Source organism: Clupea harengus, chromosome 1, assembly GCF_900700415.2.
Source record: "Clupea harengus chromosome 1, Ch_v2.0.2, whole genome shotgun sequence".
Classification (NCBI taxonomy): Eukaryota; Metazoa; Chordata; class Actinopteri; order Clupeiformes; family Clupeidae; genus Clupea; species Clupea harengus.
The window spans coordinates 1,256,241-1,271,401 of NC_045152.1; the positions used below are offsets into that span (position 1 = coordinate 1,256,241).

Below are 15,161 nucleotides of genomic sequence, written 5' to 3' on the forward strand. Positions count from 1 at the left end.
TCTGTGTAACAAAAAGTTGACAGCAAAGAAAATTTAAATATCAGCCTACTTTGAAAAATTCAAACTCAACACAACAATGTAACATTTTGTTAAGCTACTTCAGTCCAAAGAAATGAAACAGTGCAGTACAATTCATAGGCGAACATGCTACTAGTCCTGCAAGGGGGCTATTATGCTAGCAAGTTAGCACCACAAGTGCAGGAATTACAAAGCAGGGAGATGGCCAGCAGAGGGCGCTACAGTCAGATAACAGCTAATGACAGAGCTATTCATGGAGCTGCTTTATGAAGTATTAATCTGGAATTCTCTCTCTAACCCACACACACACACACACGCACTGTTGTAGAGAATCTTATCGTTGAGCTCCTTGTGAACTAATTCATGCAACTATACACATTTCTCAAGACTTTTTCTTTGGATTCTCAACTCTTTTTCTTGCAGTATGCATACAGTGCATGTCACGTGTGTGTGTGTGTGTGTGTGTGTGTGTGTGTGTGTGTGCACTGCAGTGCATTAAGTGTGAAGCAAACACGAGTGTGTGAGAGAGAGGCAGGCTGAATCTGCGGTCAGAGCACTTCAGCTCTTGCCTTCCTGTGTTTGCGTATCACTTCCTCCCGATCATCCTGCTCGGGTCTATGTTTTTGTGTCAGCACCGAGAGACGCGGTGGGCTGGGTGGGGGCCGGCTGGCGGGGTCTTGAAAAGAGTCGCTGAACCTCCGCAGTCAACCCTCTCAAAGAACGACCCAGGTGATTGTGGAGAAAAAAAAAAAAAAAAAAAAAAAACGAGAGGGAAAAAAAGCCTGCACACACCAGCTACTTTATACAGGCACAGACAGGCTTAACAGAGTTACAACCATTTCTAAAACTCTCAAGGACTACACCAAAATAGACACATAGATTTAAGAGGATATCATACAGTAGGACCGTGTCAAAAAAAAACAACAACACATTTTAAACTGTTCTGCATGGATTTCCCCCCGTCCTCAGGCTTTGGTTCTTTAGAAGCTTGTCAGGATTTTTTTTTTAAGTTAACATTGTTGCGAAAGAGTGTGTGCTTTGGCAGCAAGGACCTCTCGTCCCCAAACATGGGTGGGAAGGAGAACACTGTACTAAACTGCACTGAAAACATTCAAATGTACATAAGAAAGGGGAAAAAAAAAAAAACGAAAACAAAGTTACATAATGCACAACGAAAGTCCACAAGAACTGTTTCAACGGTAAGAAGAAGGTTAAAATAAGACAAGAGTTCAAACTCTACTTTTCATCCAGAACTTACATACATTTGCATCTACATACAACCTTCAAAAGGCAAGTCCCATGGACTTTAACCACAAATACCTGACTAGCCATGACCTGTTTTAAAGATGCAATCCGGGATTCTAATCCAGTACACTTTTTGTCAAATTCATGAAGAGCCCTTTAGGTGTCCGTTCTGTGTGTGCACTAAATTTCTTTTTTAAATAGGTAACAAAAATAGTGGCTCGGGCCGAGCCTTTCCAGCCAATCAACATGCTCAATGCTTTGGGAGCACCAAGGGGAATGGAGTAATTTGATTGGCTGTTGAGCTCAAACATCAACATCCTTTGGCCAGAATCGCAGACTCCACCTATAATGCTCATGATGGCATTTAAAAGCACTCACTCACTCACTCACTCACTCGCTCACTCGCTCACTCGCTGACCCCACAATACAGTAGACTATTAATCACATAAATCTTATGTGAGGGGGTGGAGGGAGGAGAGGCCCCCTGGGAGCTGTCCCTTGGCAGTGATCAAAGGCAAGGTCACGGGGGCAGCTGTTGCTCCATCCTCCCTGGCCTGAGGGAGCACCGCGCCACAGCTGTGGGGCCTCGGTGGAGCCTCTGTGGGGCCTCTGTGCAGTCTTATCACACAGATGGACGGATCACAACAAACAGATCAACACTATCCCTGCAAAGACAGAGAGAGAGAGAGAGAGAGAGAGGAAGAGGAGAGAGAGAGAGAGAGGAAACGTGAGGAGGAGGGAGAGAGAGAGAGAGAGAGAGAGAGAGATGAGAGGAGGGAGAGAGAGAGAGAGATGAGAGAGATGAGAGAGAGAGACTAGAGAGAGAGGGGGAGAGAGAGAGAGAGAGAGAGAGAGAGAGAGGGGGAGAGAGAGAGAGAGAGAGAGAGATGAGAGGAGGGAGAGAGAGAGAGAGAGATGAGAGAGATGAGAGAGAGAGACTAGAGAGAGAGAGAGAGAGGGAGAGAGAGAGAGAGAGAGGGGAAACGTGAGGAGGAGGGAGAGAGAGGGGGCAGGGTGGGTCACAGTAGAGGGCGTCTGAAAAACAAAGGAGATGACCATTCCCACACAGAAAGCAACGTGAGGTTCATTTGACCACTAGGTGAAGTCACCAATAAAGTATTTCTTCCTGAATCACTAGTGTAACATTTATTACAACATTAATATAAAAAAACAAAAAACAAACAGGAAATCTAGTGCCATATGTAATAGCTGAGCAGCTATGTCTAAATAATTATTAAACCACTGTCATATTACCGTGGGAACTCTGAGCTTAGGACTGAATGCAGTTCTTCTTGTGGTGTTTCCTAAGGCTTTTGTGTCCTGCAGGATAAAAATTGCAAAAGGAACATGAGTCATCTCTCTCTCCATCTATATATCTATCTATATATATATATATATATATATATATATATATAGTATATACAATTTAGCCTGAACAAGCAGTGAGAAGAACACAGGCTTTATATTGTATTAGTATGTTTGTACAGATTGCTGGTTCTGCTCCCACCTACTTAAATGCTCTTGTTAGGGCAAATGTTACACCCAGGATGCTGCACTCGTCTAGTGAGCGTCGTTTGGCACTGCCGTCTGTGCAAGGACGGCAATCCAGACTATTTTCATTTGTAGTTCCACGTTGCCTAGCACTACCAGAGCAGGGGCGTCCCTCTCTACCTTTAAGAAGCTCTTGAAGACCCAACTCTTCAGAGAGCACCTCCCTTCCTAACTTGCACTTCGACTAGTACTTAACTTGCACTTAGAGCAGTTACATTCCTGCACTTCTTTTTTTCTATTTCTTTTGTAAAGTAGTATTTATTGTTACACTAGGTCTCTATTGCTCGTAGCTTGACTGTTCTCTCCCTTGTACGTCGCTTTGGACAAAAGCGTCGGCTAAATGACTAAATGTAGATGTAAATGTACTGACCCTCTTCAACAACTGTGTTAAGGGCTTGAAGAGACACACTCCTTTGGCTGAGTTTGGAAGACTTCTTTGGGTTAAACTTCAGCAGAGCAGGTTTCATGTCAAAGGTATCTTCGGACTCTTCTACGCCATTGGACACTGGGGCGCTGGGGATATGGTGGTGGCCATTCTCTTTTCTTTTCATGTCTGCTGTGCTGTGATTGACTTCTGTAACATCTCGGCTTGGACTGGGGTTTTTATAGTTGTTGACATGATTAGTTCTAGCGTAATTGCCTCGATTGACAGTTTCAGTGTCTGTACCACGTTGGGGCAACCTGGCCTCTATTTTCAGAGGGGCAGGTTTGGTGATGATGTGGTTTGTGGCTGGGTTTTGAGCGTTTGAGTTGTGATTGTGCTCTAATGCTTTACCATCCTTATACGGATAAAGAGCTTTAGCATCTGTACAGTGATTGGCTGCGTTACTGTCAACCTTGCTCAGGTTGGCGATTCTCTCATCCGTTTTCCGATTGGCTACGTGGTTGTTTGTTGCCGCGACTGGGTCCTCCTGGTTCAGATTGCCCGTTTGAGCCTCCGTGTTATGATTGACTGCCTTCGTGTCTTTGCTGACAATGTCCGTTTGAACTTGAGAAGAAGAACCGCCAATCTTGTTTTTGAGGAACTGTCTGAACGAGCTCCGCTGCTTTTTCCCTCCGAAGGGAGAGGTCGCGCTTGCTTCCGTCTTTTCTTCCTCAAGACCAGGTCTCGAGGAAGCGGAGGACGACGACGACGGCGTGGGCGAGGCCTTGTCCAGGTGCTCGTTGCTGGCCATGTTGGCTTTCTGGAACTTCTTCTGCAACGCCTTCACTGCCACCTTGTCGACCTCCACAGAGTCCTTGATGGAGGACAGGTCCATGAGGGACCCTGTGAGCCCGCGGCTGTTGCCAAAGACCAGCGAGTACTTGGGGTTGTGGTACTTGTGTATGGGCACCTTGAAGTTCGTGTTGGCGTCCCCGGCGGGCACCTGGAAACGAGAGGTCGACAGGGAGGGAGCCCGGGGGGCTGGCACTGGCGCTGCCGCTGCCGCTGCCGCCTCCTCCACCACCGTCTTGCGTAAGGTCGAGGACGCCGGGGGTTTGTTGATGTGGAACTCCTGGTACAGATCCACATCCTGGGACGCGGCGTACAGCTCCCTGAAGTCGCTGTCGTAGAAGTCCAGCACCTGGCCCGTCATGACAGTGATCATGTTACGGTCCATGCGCGAGGAACTCCACGAGAAGCTGCACACACACACACACACAGACACAGACACAGACACAGACACAGACACAGACACAGACACAGACACAGACACAGACACACACACACACACACACACACACACACACACACACACACACACACACACACACACACACACACACACACACACACACACACACACACACACACACACACACACACACACACACACACACACACACACACACACACACGTAATAGAGGAGGGGATTAATTATGTATTGTGCCTGGAAGGAAGTGGTGACAGAGAGAACTATGGACCACTCAGCAGGGGGAGGAGGGACGGATGGGGACGGACTGACCTGTAGGAGCCGAACATGACTTTGTCTCCGTCCACCAGCATGTACTTAGAGCACAGGGAACCTGGGAGTCTGCCGGAAGAGAGAGACAAACCAAAGCCCTGCAGCGTCCTCACCCGCAGGTTCTGAGAAAGAGACAGAGATAATAGCAATAGAGATAAGGATAGAGACAGAGAGAGAGAGAGAGAGAGAGAGAGATGGAGAGAGTGGTAGAGACAGAAAGCGAGAGCGATGCTGTGTTAATTACAATGTCTGAGTCGTTGATTAACGATGACCTGGCTGTCATGCTTTTCCTCTCTCTCCCGCCTCCTTCGGTCACACACAGATGGGTGCAGAGTTTTGGTTCTCTTGTTGTATCATGCTGCATTACCACCTTTTGACAATGATGAACACCATCAGCTTTAGACCGCCATTGAACAGTGGCAGTGCGGTATTACAGCATAAATCATCAGGCACCAACACGAGTAAAACAAACACCAATGGTGAAGTCGGCTGTGTTATTGCCTCGCTCCACTTGTTTAGATAGGTGTGTCACCACACAAAGGGTGTGTGTGTGTGTGTGAGAGCATGCAAGGGCTTAGAGCAAGGTAGGTTTTCTGCCAGGCCAAGGCTTGATGCGCAACACTTTTGGAGAATAATCTCTCTGACCTTTTCTGCAAAACCCACACACTCATGACACACCCTTGCAACATCTCCGGCTCCGCGCGAGTACAGGTATCAGCGAGGACACGCAGCTTATAAAAGTTCATGAAAAATGGGGGGGGGGGGGGGGGGGGGGGGGTAGGTGGAGGGGAAAGGAATGGTGCTCTGAAGGAGAGAAAGTGGAGCGCGAGGTTCGTCTGGGCAGCACACGGCTTTTCTCCTCTGCACGGCTGAGAGGGAGATCAGGTTGCATCCGTCTCATTGTTACCCGACTCACTGAAATACCTCCCTTCAGCAACCCACAAAGAGCCAATGTTACCATCATTTTTTTTTTCAGTTCCACCGGCAGTTTTTGTTAGTAGGCTAAATAGGGCAGGCTTCTGGGATACCCTGAAACCTTTCAGGGAGACAGGGTTAAAGCAGTAGCTGAGAAGTAGCTATGAGGAAGGATACCAGATGACTATAGATAATTAAGAATGTTTATTATGTTTATTATTATTATTATTATTATTATTATTATTATTAATTTTATTATTATTAATAATACATTACATTTAAATAACGCTTTTCAAATTTCTCAAAGGCGCTTAAACGATCCAAGTATTAAATAGTTATTGATATTAAAATGTTTCTACAAAGTTTCATAAATTCAATTTTGTAAGGGTATGTTTACATTTGATTTAAATTAAATATTATTTTACTACATTCCCTTTACTCTCATGTTATTATTGCAGAGGTCTTCTAGAATATAATCATATATGCCACTTTTACATCAATGTTTTTAGTTAGGTGAAATATACAAAAACATCAACGCATGTCAGACTTGACAGGCCTTGGTCTCCCAAATGTTAACATTAATTTGGTAGTTCACATTAAAAAGCTATCAATTAACATTAAGTATAGCACTTAATAAAAAGAACAAGAAAAAATAAAATGAACAGTGTTTCAACATTACTGAATGCCAGAAACACCTCACAGGTGTATGATTCCCCTGAAATAACCGTCACTATATAGTCAAACATACCTGTGGCTGTCTCCATGTCTACCTGAGGCTGTCTTCATATATTGACAGACAGAGGGATGTAAACAAGCCAGTTTGGGTTCAAATAAAATCCCTCAGGGCAACCAAGGCAGGACAGAATCAAGTAACTAAATGGGTATGACTGTCCACCTGCATAAATCACTCAGAGGGCATAGGGGTCAGAGGCAGCATGTCAGGTCACAGGTGACACATGTGACCTACCCGGACCGCGAGGGCAGAGAGAGGCAGGCGGTTCATCATGTCCAGAAAGTCAGGCAGGCCCTGAGCCTCGAGCAGGATGTACACAGCCACTCCGCGCCGTGACCCCGCTTCCATCAGGTCCTGCAGGATCAGCAGGTCTGTCAGGTGGTCCATCACCACGGCCACCACCTGCATGACAAACAGAGGAGAGCGACGAGTGAACTGTAGTGTGGTGGTGAAACATGGAATTAGTCGGTGATAAATTAGCACTATTCCATTTAGCAGGGTAGATATCTTCTTTTGGAGAGCATATGTTTAAAAGGTCTCATTGTGTGACACAATTAAGCTACGATGCATTTGGTAATTATTAAAGTGAGTGTTTGGAATTGATAAACTTGTTCTTCACAGGAGACCAGTTTAACCAGAGGAGGAGAAATGAAACCTGAACACCGACGCCTCTCCGTTCGCCCGCAGGTGGATTTCATTCATATTGTCAGATAATGAGATACTACAGTGCTTCTCTTGCCACCTAAGCATTTACTATGACACACACTTATACTCATATTATATATATTACTCATATTAGCTATGTTTGCTTTTGTTGATGCTCATCAGACACTGATGAGCATGTTCTTTATGTTCTGTAACGGTCGATCATGCCCTCTATGCACATTTGATTGGTCAACAATCATAAAATGAATTTCAACAGAAATTCTAACTTATCACAGAGACTGCATGCTACCTCGGAATTGCATACAAGTGGAAGAGGAGAAAAAAAAGCAAAAAAAAAAAAAATGTTTTTATAATGTATAATTCACAATAACCATAATAGCACCGACATGTTCCTATGTGCAAGACCATGTGTGTGCTTTGTAATCTGGAACGTATCTATGTTCCCAAGGTTCTCTGTTCCCCAGGTCAATATTGTGATAACATACATTAACCCTCCTATTTTGAACTGTTTCAAGCGATTGCATTATTATGTGCTATTTACATTTTACATTTAGTCATTTAGCAGACGCTTTTGTCCAAAGCGACGTACAAGGGAGAGAATATTCAAGCTACGAGCAATAGAACCTGGTGTAACAATAAATAAATGCTACTTTACATAAGAAATATAACAAAATGAAATAAAAAAGAAAGAAAGAAGTGCAGAAATGTAACTGCTGTAATTGCAAGTTACGCACTAGTGCTATATGGAGCTAGGGTACATAGGACCCTGTTAGAGCACATATGTTGAACTGGGGATCATAGGACCCTCTGTTATGTATCCATTATGCGCTATATAAATCTAAACAAAGGACCCTTGGAACATAGGAATGACCTGTTGTAATTAAGTTAAAGACTTTCAACCAATATAAACCGATACAAAATCTATCAGGCAGCCAGTGCATGGCTCTGAGGAAATGTAAAAGTATGAGTTATATAACAGGAGTGTGTAATGACGAATGTGTTCTCTCACTCAAACTCTAGTCAGCATTACAACAACTGGATTAATTATAGTTCCTTCATTTCTTATTAGAGGCATCAGTCATCTCAGCCTCTGGCAGATATCTCCAACCCTACCCCACAAATCCACTTCCTGTTAAAGGGGAATTCTTTCTAGACAGTCACCATATTAACCCTCTGAAGTCTGAGGGCCTCATTTACTAACAGGATTGCGCCCATTTCAGGCGTAAAATAGTGGGTAAAGACATAAAAGACATGTTAGGCGCTGATTACGACGAGGTTCTAAATACCACGGAAAAATACCGTGCGGTATATGCGGTTTGGCAAAAGCGCAGATTAAGCTGCGGTCGCAAATGTTAGTAAATGAGGCCCTGAGGCCTGTCAGTCACTTTTGAGGTAGTTTGACATGCCTTGACGTTCACATATATCTCACCTATCAAAAAGCATTGATCCCAAAGTGCTACATATGCTTATATTGAGCACAAACTCAGCACCAATAATCTGAGAACAGTAAGAATGTCATGAATCTATTTTTTGCTTAAATCCACTAAAAACATGCACTTTTCAATAACCTTTTTTTTTCAGAGGTGCTGAGGTATTGTAAACAAAACAAAAACACATTATGAACATTTCTAGCAAATTAACTACCTACAAGGTATGCAAAAACCAACAGCAGCACAGTTGGCACTGATAAAAGCTCGCTAGAATGCTAAGTGGTGTCGGCCATATAGTTGGAGATTGCATTCTGTGACAACCTTTCCTGCATTTTCGTAGGGTCGTCAGTCCTGGACAACAGAATTGCATAGCCTGGGCAGCTAGTGGAAACAGCAGGTCTGTTTATCTGTTCTTCACATGACCATATATTTTCAACTAAAACCAGTTGCCTATAAAAACGTACCTCAAAAAGTGGCAAATTCCACCACCAAAGTGCTGCTTTAATGCATGTCAGTCAGATTGATAGCCATATACTATACAAATACCAGAAATTCTTTATGCACAACCAATGTGACAGCAACGCTAAATGCAATTATAATGCTAAATGGGAGGTCACCATGGAACTACATGTTTTCACTTGTCAGAACAGTTGAAAGAAAAATAAATCAGTTGAAAGAACAGTTGAAAGTAGGATGACAAAATTCCAGAGAAACAACAAAGCAGAACAAGGAAGGAAAATGAGCTAAATATGCTCCATAGCCATATACTAGGGTGAAAAACTAAAAGAAGAACTGGTGGGGTAATAATGTGGACTATATGGTGATCTGCATAATAGCTACAATTGCAATGCACTCTTTCAAGCCTTCACGTTCATATTGGCATACAAATACCAGAAATAGCAATGACAAGCTCATTTTTCATCATCAGCATGTAAAGCTTGTAACATGCTTTCCAAGAAGGCAGACTTTAAGTAAACTCATTATTTTTTGTTCTGCCCAGAGCAGTATTTAGCTTAGTTCCCTGCTGTCGTTATCAGGCAATAAAGCACAAAATAATTTATCCCAACACATTTATCCACAACAAACAGAGAGAGAGAGAAAAAGAAAGAAAGAAAGAAAGAAAGAAAGAAAGAAAGAAAGAAAGAAAGAGAGAGAGAGAGAGAGACACCGAGACCATGTGCCACTCAAGCCAGATGCCGAGCTTCAGACGTCCACTTGACCCTCTTGTACTCTAATGATCCATCCAGCTATCCAGTTCTTCCTTCATGGGGTTACTGAAACTGAGGAACACGTAGGCAACCAGGGACAACTCTTCCCTGTGTATCCTTGTCTCTCACATCGGTGCCCCCAAGGCCATGGGTATGGGTTCAGTCGTAACAGAACACTAACCTATACATTAGGTCACTCTGGACCGGGCTGCATGTAAATGAGCTATACAAGACTTTAAACATGGGACTTTTTATAGTGCTACAATGATGCAAATGATTGCAAATTCCAAGCAATGAAATGAACTGGTGTGCCGGTGTAGAACAACTATTTTGAAGATGTATCAAATAGAAGGATGTTGACTATTTTGGTGGCAACACTGCATTTCTGTGGTATTATACATCCAGCCAGACAATATGTATACGGCACAGGTACTGTACAGCTAGTAAAATAGTTGACACTGGTGTAGGAGATACACTAATGTTGTCAATAACAACTCACAGTTTCACACATAGTGCTAAACAGATCAATATTAATTCCATAACCAACTGAACATTCGATGGTTATAACTTTATTTGATTATCAAATCTCAAGTCTCATGAAATAGCAGTGAATTCCCCCCCCATTATCAATGTTGACCTCTTTTTGAATAATTCAGGAAAGAAAGGAAAGATATATCATGGGACTCCAATATTTTGTGAATAACCACTCTGTTGACACTGTCAGTATCTTCACTCTACAGTCAAATTAGTTTAACCGCCATGCTCCGGATGAACGATAACAGAAGTCAAGAACCCATGAGGAAAGATAACAGTGAAGTCTACTCACAGTCAGGTTTCATCTAATCTTATATCGAATTTAGCTTTGCAAGCACAAATGCAGCAAAATTAGCTTTGCAAACACAAATGCACCAGTCTATTTGAAGAGTATGCGAGCATTCCAAGATATTTGGTTATAAAGTTCCAATCTTAAAAAAATATTTCGGTTGAAATATCTGGAACTTCAAATAGCTGCTGATCCATCTGAACATTTATTACATCACTAACGTTTATCAATGTGCATGAAGCGGCTTAACGCAACCTTCTTATTTTCTTGGTAGTGTTCTGCTCAATTATTGTTCAGTGGCAATATGAACTGGCACAATACTGTGCATGTTTAAATTTAAGGTAAACCAAAATAAGGGTGGGAATTGCCACAGAGGTGACAATATGACGATATTTGGTCCACAATAACGATATTATTGCGATTCTTAGTATTGTGATTCTCCCCTAATTCTAAGTTTGGTATACTGGGAGTCTCTGCAGCCCCTCCTGGCACAGTACATTTGTTCTTGACTCTGGCTTCCTTTCCAACTGTGATGCAAGTGAAGAGTGAGGTTTTGTGCCATATTGTGGACTTCAGAAGCAGTGCTATCAGAGAGGACCAAAAAAACGTTAATTATAATATTAAATAAATAAATAAATAAATACCGCAATACTTGTTGCAGCTGTACTGATATAATATCGTGCCGAGAAATATCGCAATACTACACTGTCCACAAGAAAGAGTATAATACATCCATAAATCTGACTTATGCACAGACATTGTTTGAAATGTAACTTTTATGCAATACCTCTGGAGCTGGCACCATGGTTATATAAGGCCTACTATACAAAAAGCCATTGTGAGTCTTTCATTGCAATACATACGGATTTTGGTATGACTGGACAATATGTTCTTTTTGCACAACCAATGTGACAGCAACGCTAAATGCAATTATAATGCTAAATGGGAGGTCACCATGGAACTACATGTTTTCACTTGTCAGAACAGTTGAAAGAAAAATAAATCAGTTGAAAGAACAGTTGAAAGTAGGATGACAAAATTCCAGAGAAGGAGGAAAATGGGCTAAATATGCTCCATTAACAAAGAGGTGGCCGAGAGTCAAGTTATTGTAACTGCTAGGTTTGTAAAATGTCACTCACAAGAAGCATCAAAAAGTAAGCCTCACATTGCTGAACAACGACTGGTGTGAAACAACGAGGAAAAACAAGTTCTTACACATCGCTACTCCAAGTGGTTCTGACAGGTTCAACTAACCCCAACACGCCCAGATAAGCAACCAATACTGAAACATAAAAACACAAACTAATAATGTGGGGGTGGAGTGTGTGTGTAGCCTCGAGCAGTTCCAAGCAATACTGGCTCGTGATCGTGTGGAAAACCGCCATTTATCCTTTGACTGAGAGTGTAGGTGCATCCATTGAGCAATTTCAATCATTCACTCATCACATCATCATAATAGAGGAAGAAGAGGAGAAGCCATACAGCCACAAAGACCGAGCATGCTTCTGTGCCAGACACACACACTAACATAGAGACAAGAACGCAAGAGAGGGGGAGTGTGTTTGTGCGTGTGTGTACGTGTGTGTGTGAGTGAGTGAGTGAGAGTGAAGAGAGAGAGAGAGAGAGAGAGAGAAAGAGGGGGAGAGGAACCTGTTCTGATGAATGATGAGAAACTTGACATTTAGAGCCAAGCTCATTTTCTCATATGTGGTGGCTCAGACGTGTAAAGACACGCTTGCCTATTCTCTCTGCTCACATTTTTCCCCCCTCTTGCGTAGATTCTTGACGCTTCACAGCACATGTTGAACTCCATCTCATCAAGCCTTCTGTACGAGAACTTACCCATTAATTTCAACTACAACCACAGATGCTGGAAAACAGCATGCCCTCAAAAAAAAAGTTGAAGGGCAGTTTGCATGAGTTGTAAAGTGGTTAAACTGGTCAAATGATAAGCATAAACTCATAAATAACTTCTACAGCCCCACCTCAGGTTTAACTTTAAAGCTCTACACTGGTTTTTATAATGGGTATTCATACACTAAGTAACCTAAATATGTGTATAACCCGAGGGCTTGGTATCCACATTAATCAGTTAAAAATGTTTTAATTTAGGTAGGCCCATATTTGAACGATTTCTAAGAATGTTGTCTGTCGAATTGCCTTGGCAGCGCAAGCACACCATACGGTAGCTGTTCGCCGCAACGACCAGGCAGGGACACGTTCTCTATCTCACGGCATCACATGACAGACAGTAAGCGGAGACAGCCAACCAGGTCACCCAAGACCACAATCTTTATTACAGATGAGTTCGAACTCTTGGTCACCGTGAACAAAATGATGCTCTCAGGCGCTACGACTGAAACTAGTCATGTACAAAAGTAAACAAAGAAAATAAAAAACACTTACAACGTAAACCCAAACCAAGAGACCACATGTAACCTTAAAAATTTGGTAAATGTCAGTCACAAAAAAGTTTAAAGTTTTGGGATGGTTAACGTGAAGTGTGCCAAAGATGCTCTGACATACAAAATAGGCCTATGCTACCAAATACTAAATACATAACTCCTACCTTGTTAGCTTCTTGTATAAGCTTTCGAACCACTTCTTTGATATGGGGGCTTTTTTCTTTAGGCGGGTGAGTATACACTGACGCCCGTGTCACCCCTTTATAGTATCCGCTGTTCGGCCATCCAATATCCAATGAGGGGACCTCTGCATCAGACAGCGTTGGCCAGTAAGTAGAATGGACGCCAGAATCCGCGTTGGAGTTTGATGGCGACTTGGAATCACACATCTCTGTATCATTATCCGCTTCATATTCGTTAAAAGTCTTTCGAATCCATCTGATTTCCCGAGCGGACAAAAAGTCTTTAATGTTGTCTTCCTTAAGTCGTAATTTGAACGCGCCATCGCCGTTTTTCAATAACTGTTCTAGCGCGGCCCTGTGCTCTTCGCTGTAATAAAACTCAGGCTTGGACTCCGGTATTTTTTCATTTATATGGTCATCGTCCAAACTCAAAAGCTGCGACTCGGCCATAGCAGCAGTCCTCTAAGCCTATAATAAAACAGATACTCACCGTACCCGGAAGCTGCCTGCTTACCTCTTACCTGTTTGAATCAGGTGTGCGAGTGACATGGACATTTAGATGCAAGGGGAGGAGTCAAAGGCAGTATTTTTTCAAAAAGCGCAGTTGGAAATCCTTGCTGTCAGTTTCCCAAATAGTTGCATTTCAAAGGCTACACCAATGCCATAATGAAAGAATAGAGTAAACAAACAGAAAGAACTTACTGTTTTGCTTTATTTTTTATTACATATTAGAAATGCCATGACAACTTTCAAAATATATCTCTTTCCATTCATTTCAATGAGCCCATACAGTAAAATGTCCCATCAAATAGCGCAAAAGAAAGGCAAATACATATGTACTTGGCTGAAATTAGTGCTGGGACTATTAAGATTCCCATTAGAATCCCTGTCATTTCTCTCAGTTTCATTAAGAGTAAAATCTTGAATTCACATACACATCAATCTTTCAATAACAGATACAAGGTAACAATCTTCAGGTTTGTATGCATAGGTTTGTATGTGTTTTTTTTGTTGTCAAAGGCACTGAGGGAAGCCGGAACATAGTAAGGTGCTCATCCGATAAGACTCTCATCTGGTCTCTCCATGAGGGAATGTGTAATTGGCTGGAAACAGGCCCACTTTGCCGCACAAACGTCCCTTGTACCAGGAAGAGTCACTGCAGTCTAGGACCTCAATAATTTCGCCGGCCTTGAAGCCTAACTCATCATCCTCCTCAGCAGTGAAGTCGTAGATCGCCCTCACCTGCGTTGGCACTCGCTATTGCACACAAAACATGAGTGGAGTATGAGTGACAATATCACACAAACTTAGGGCTGTCCACTGACACAAACACACGCACACACACACACACACACACACACACACACACACACACACACACACACACACAGACACAAAACACTCGATGATCATGTTCATGCAACTGAGTGTCATTTGGACAGTGACGAAGACAAACAAACACACAAACATGACAAAAACACACACACACACACACACACACACACACACACACACACACACAGAGAGAGCATTTGATTATGATACGCCACGCTCTGTCCTACCTGAGTAATGGGGTCTGATATCCGTCGGCCTGTTTGGCTGCTGTTTTGATTGGCACTCTTCTGAGTGGAGCCTAGGGTGCTGGCCCTCTCCTCCACACTCGCCCTCTTATTCTGCAGGGACAAAGATCCGTCAGTCCTGGAGTCTCATGGATGACCTTCATAAGATCCCACAGCTAGAACTTACGGTTATATGTTTCACCGTGGGAGAGTGGGAAACGTTTTTTTTCGATTCCTTTGTATGTCTTAACATGCAAAGTAATTGACAATAAAGCTACTTTGACTTTGACTTTGAAAGGACACTCCTTTAGTTTAGGTAAAATGGTGTTTTATTTTTTTGTTTTTAAAGATTAATGTGGGTAATGTAATTTGTTGGGTAATGTGTTAATGTAAAGTGTTCCTCTGGCTCAACTGTGTTCCCATGGGTCAACTAAAGTGAGCAACTGGAGGACGAGATCCAACACCAAGATCACATACTG

General features: G+C 42.7%; 2 protein-coding genes across 6 annotated transcripts in view; both read right to left on the reverse strand.

Moving 5' to 3' along the window:
- Positions 1–1,697: 1,697 nt before the first annotated feature.
- Positions 1,698–13,758, reverse strand: LOC105892185 (protein FAM83F). Of its 2 annotated transcripts, none has more exons than XM_031560883.2 (6): positions 13,106–13,758; positions 6,644–6,811; positions 4,762–4,883; positions 3,185–4,437; positions 2,518–2,583; positions 1,698–1,928 (listed from the first exon to the last, which is right to left on the reverse strand). In XM_031560883.2, exons 1-5 carry the CDS (start codon positions 13,571–13,573, stop codon positions 2,534–2,536), a joined length of 2,061 nt encoding a protein of 686 aa, XP_031416743.1. In that variant the 5' UTR covers positions 13,574–13,758; the 3' UTR covers positions 1,698–1,928; positions 2,518–2,533. The 2 variants fall into 2 exon arrangements, with proteins under 2 accessions (XP_031416743.1, XP_031416699.1); XM_031560839.1 differs by lacking the exon at positions 1,698–1,928 and adding an exon at positions 2,207–2,298.
- A 69-nt stretch (positions 13,759–13,827) lies between these two features.
- The window catches only part of LOC105892193 (GRB2 related adaptor protein 2), a 13,296-nt gene continuing 11,962 nt past the window's right edge, over positions 13,828–15,161 (reverse strand). For all 4 annotated transcript variants that reach the window (XM_031560978.2, XM_042708201.1, XM_042708220.1 and 1 more), the window contains 2 exons: positions 14,686–14,796; positions 13,828–14,380 (listed from right to left, as the gene is read on the reverse strand). In XM_031560978.2, coding sequence (XP_031416838.1) covers positions 14,192–14,380; positions 14,686–14,796 — 300 coding nt within the window. In that variant the 3' untranslated portion in view covers positions 13,828–14,191. The remainder of the gene's footprint in view (positions 14,381–14,685; positions 14,797–15,161) is intronic.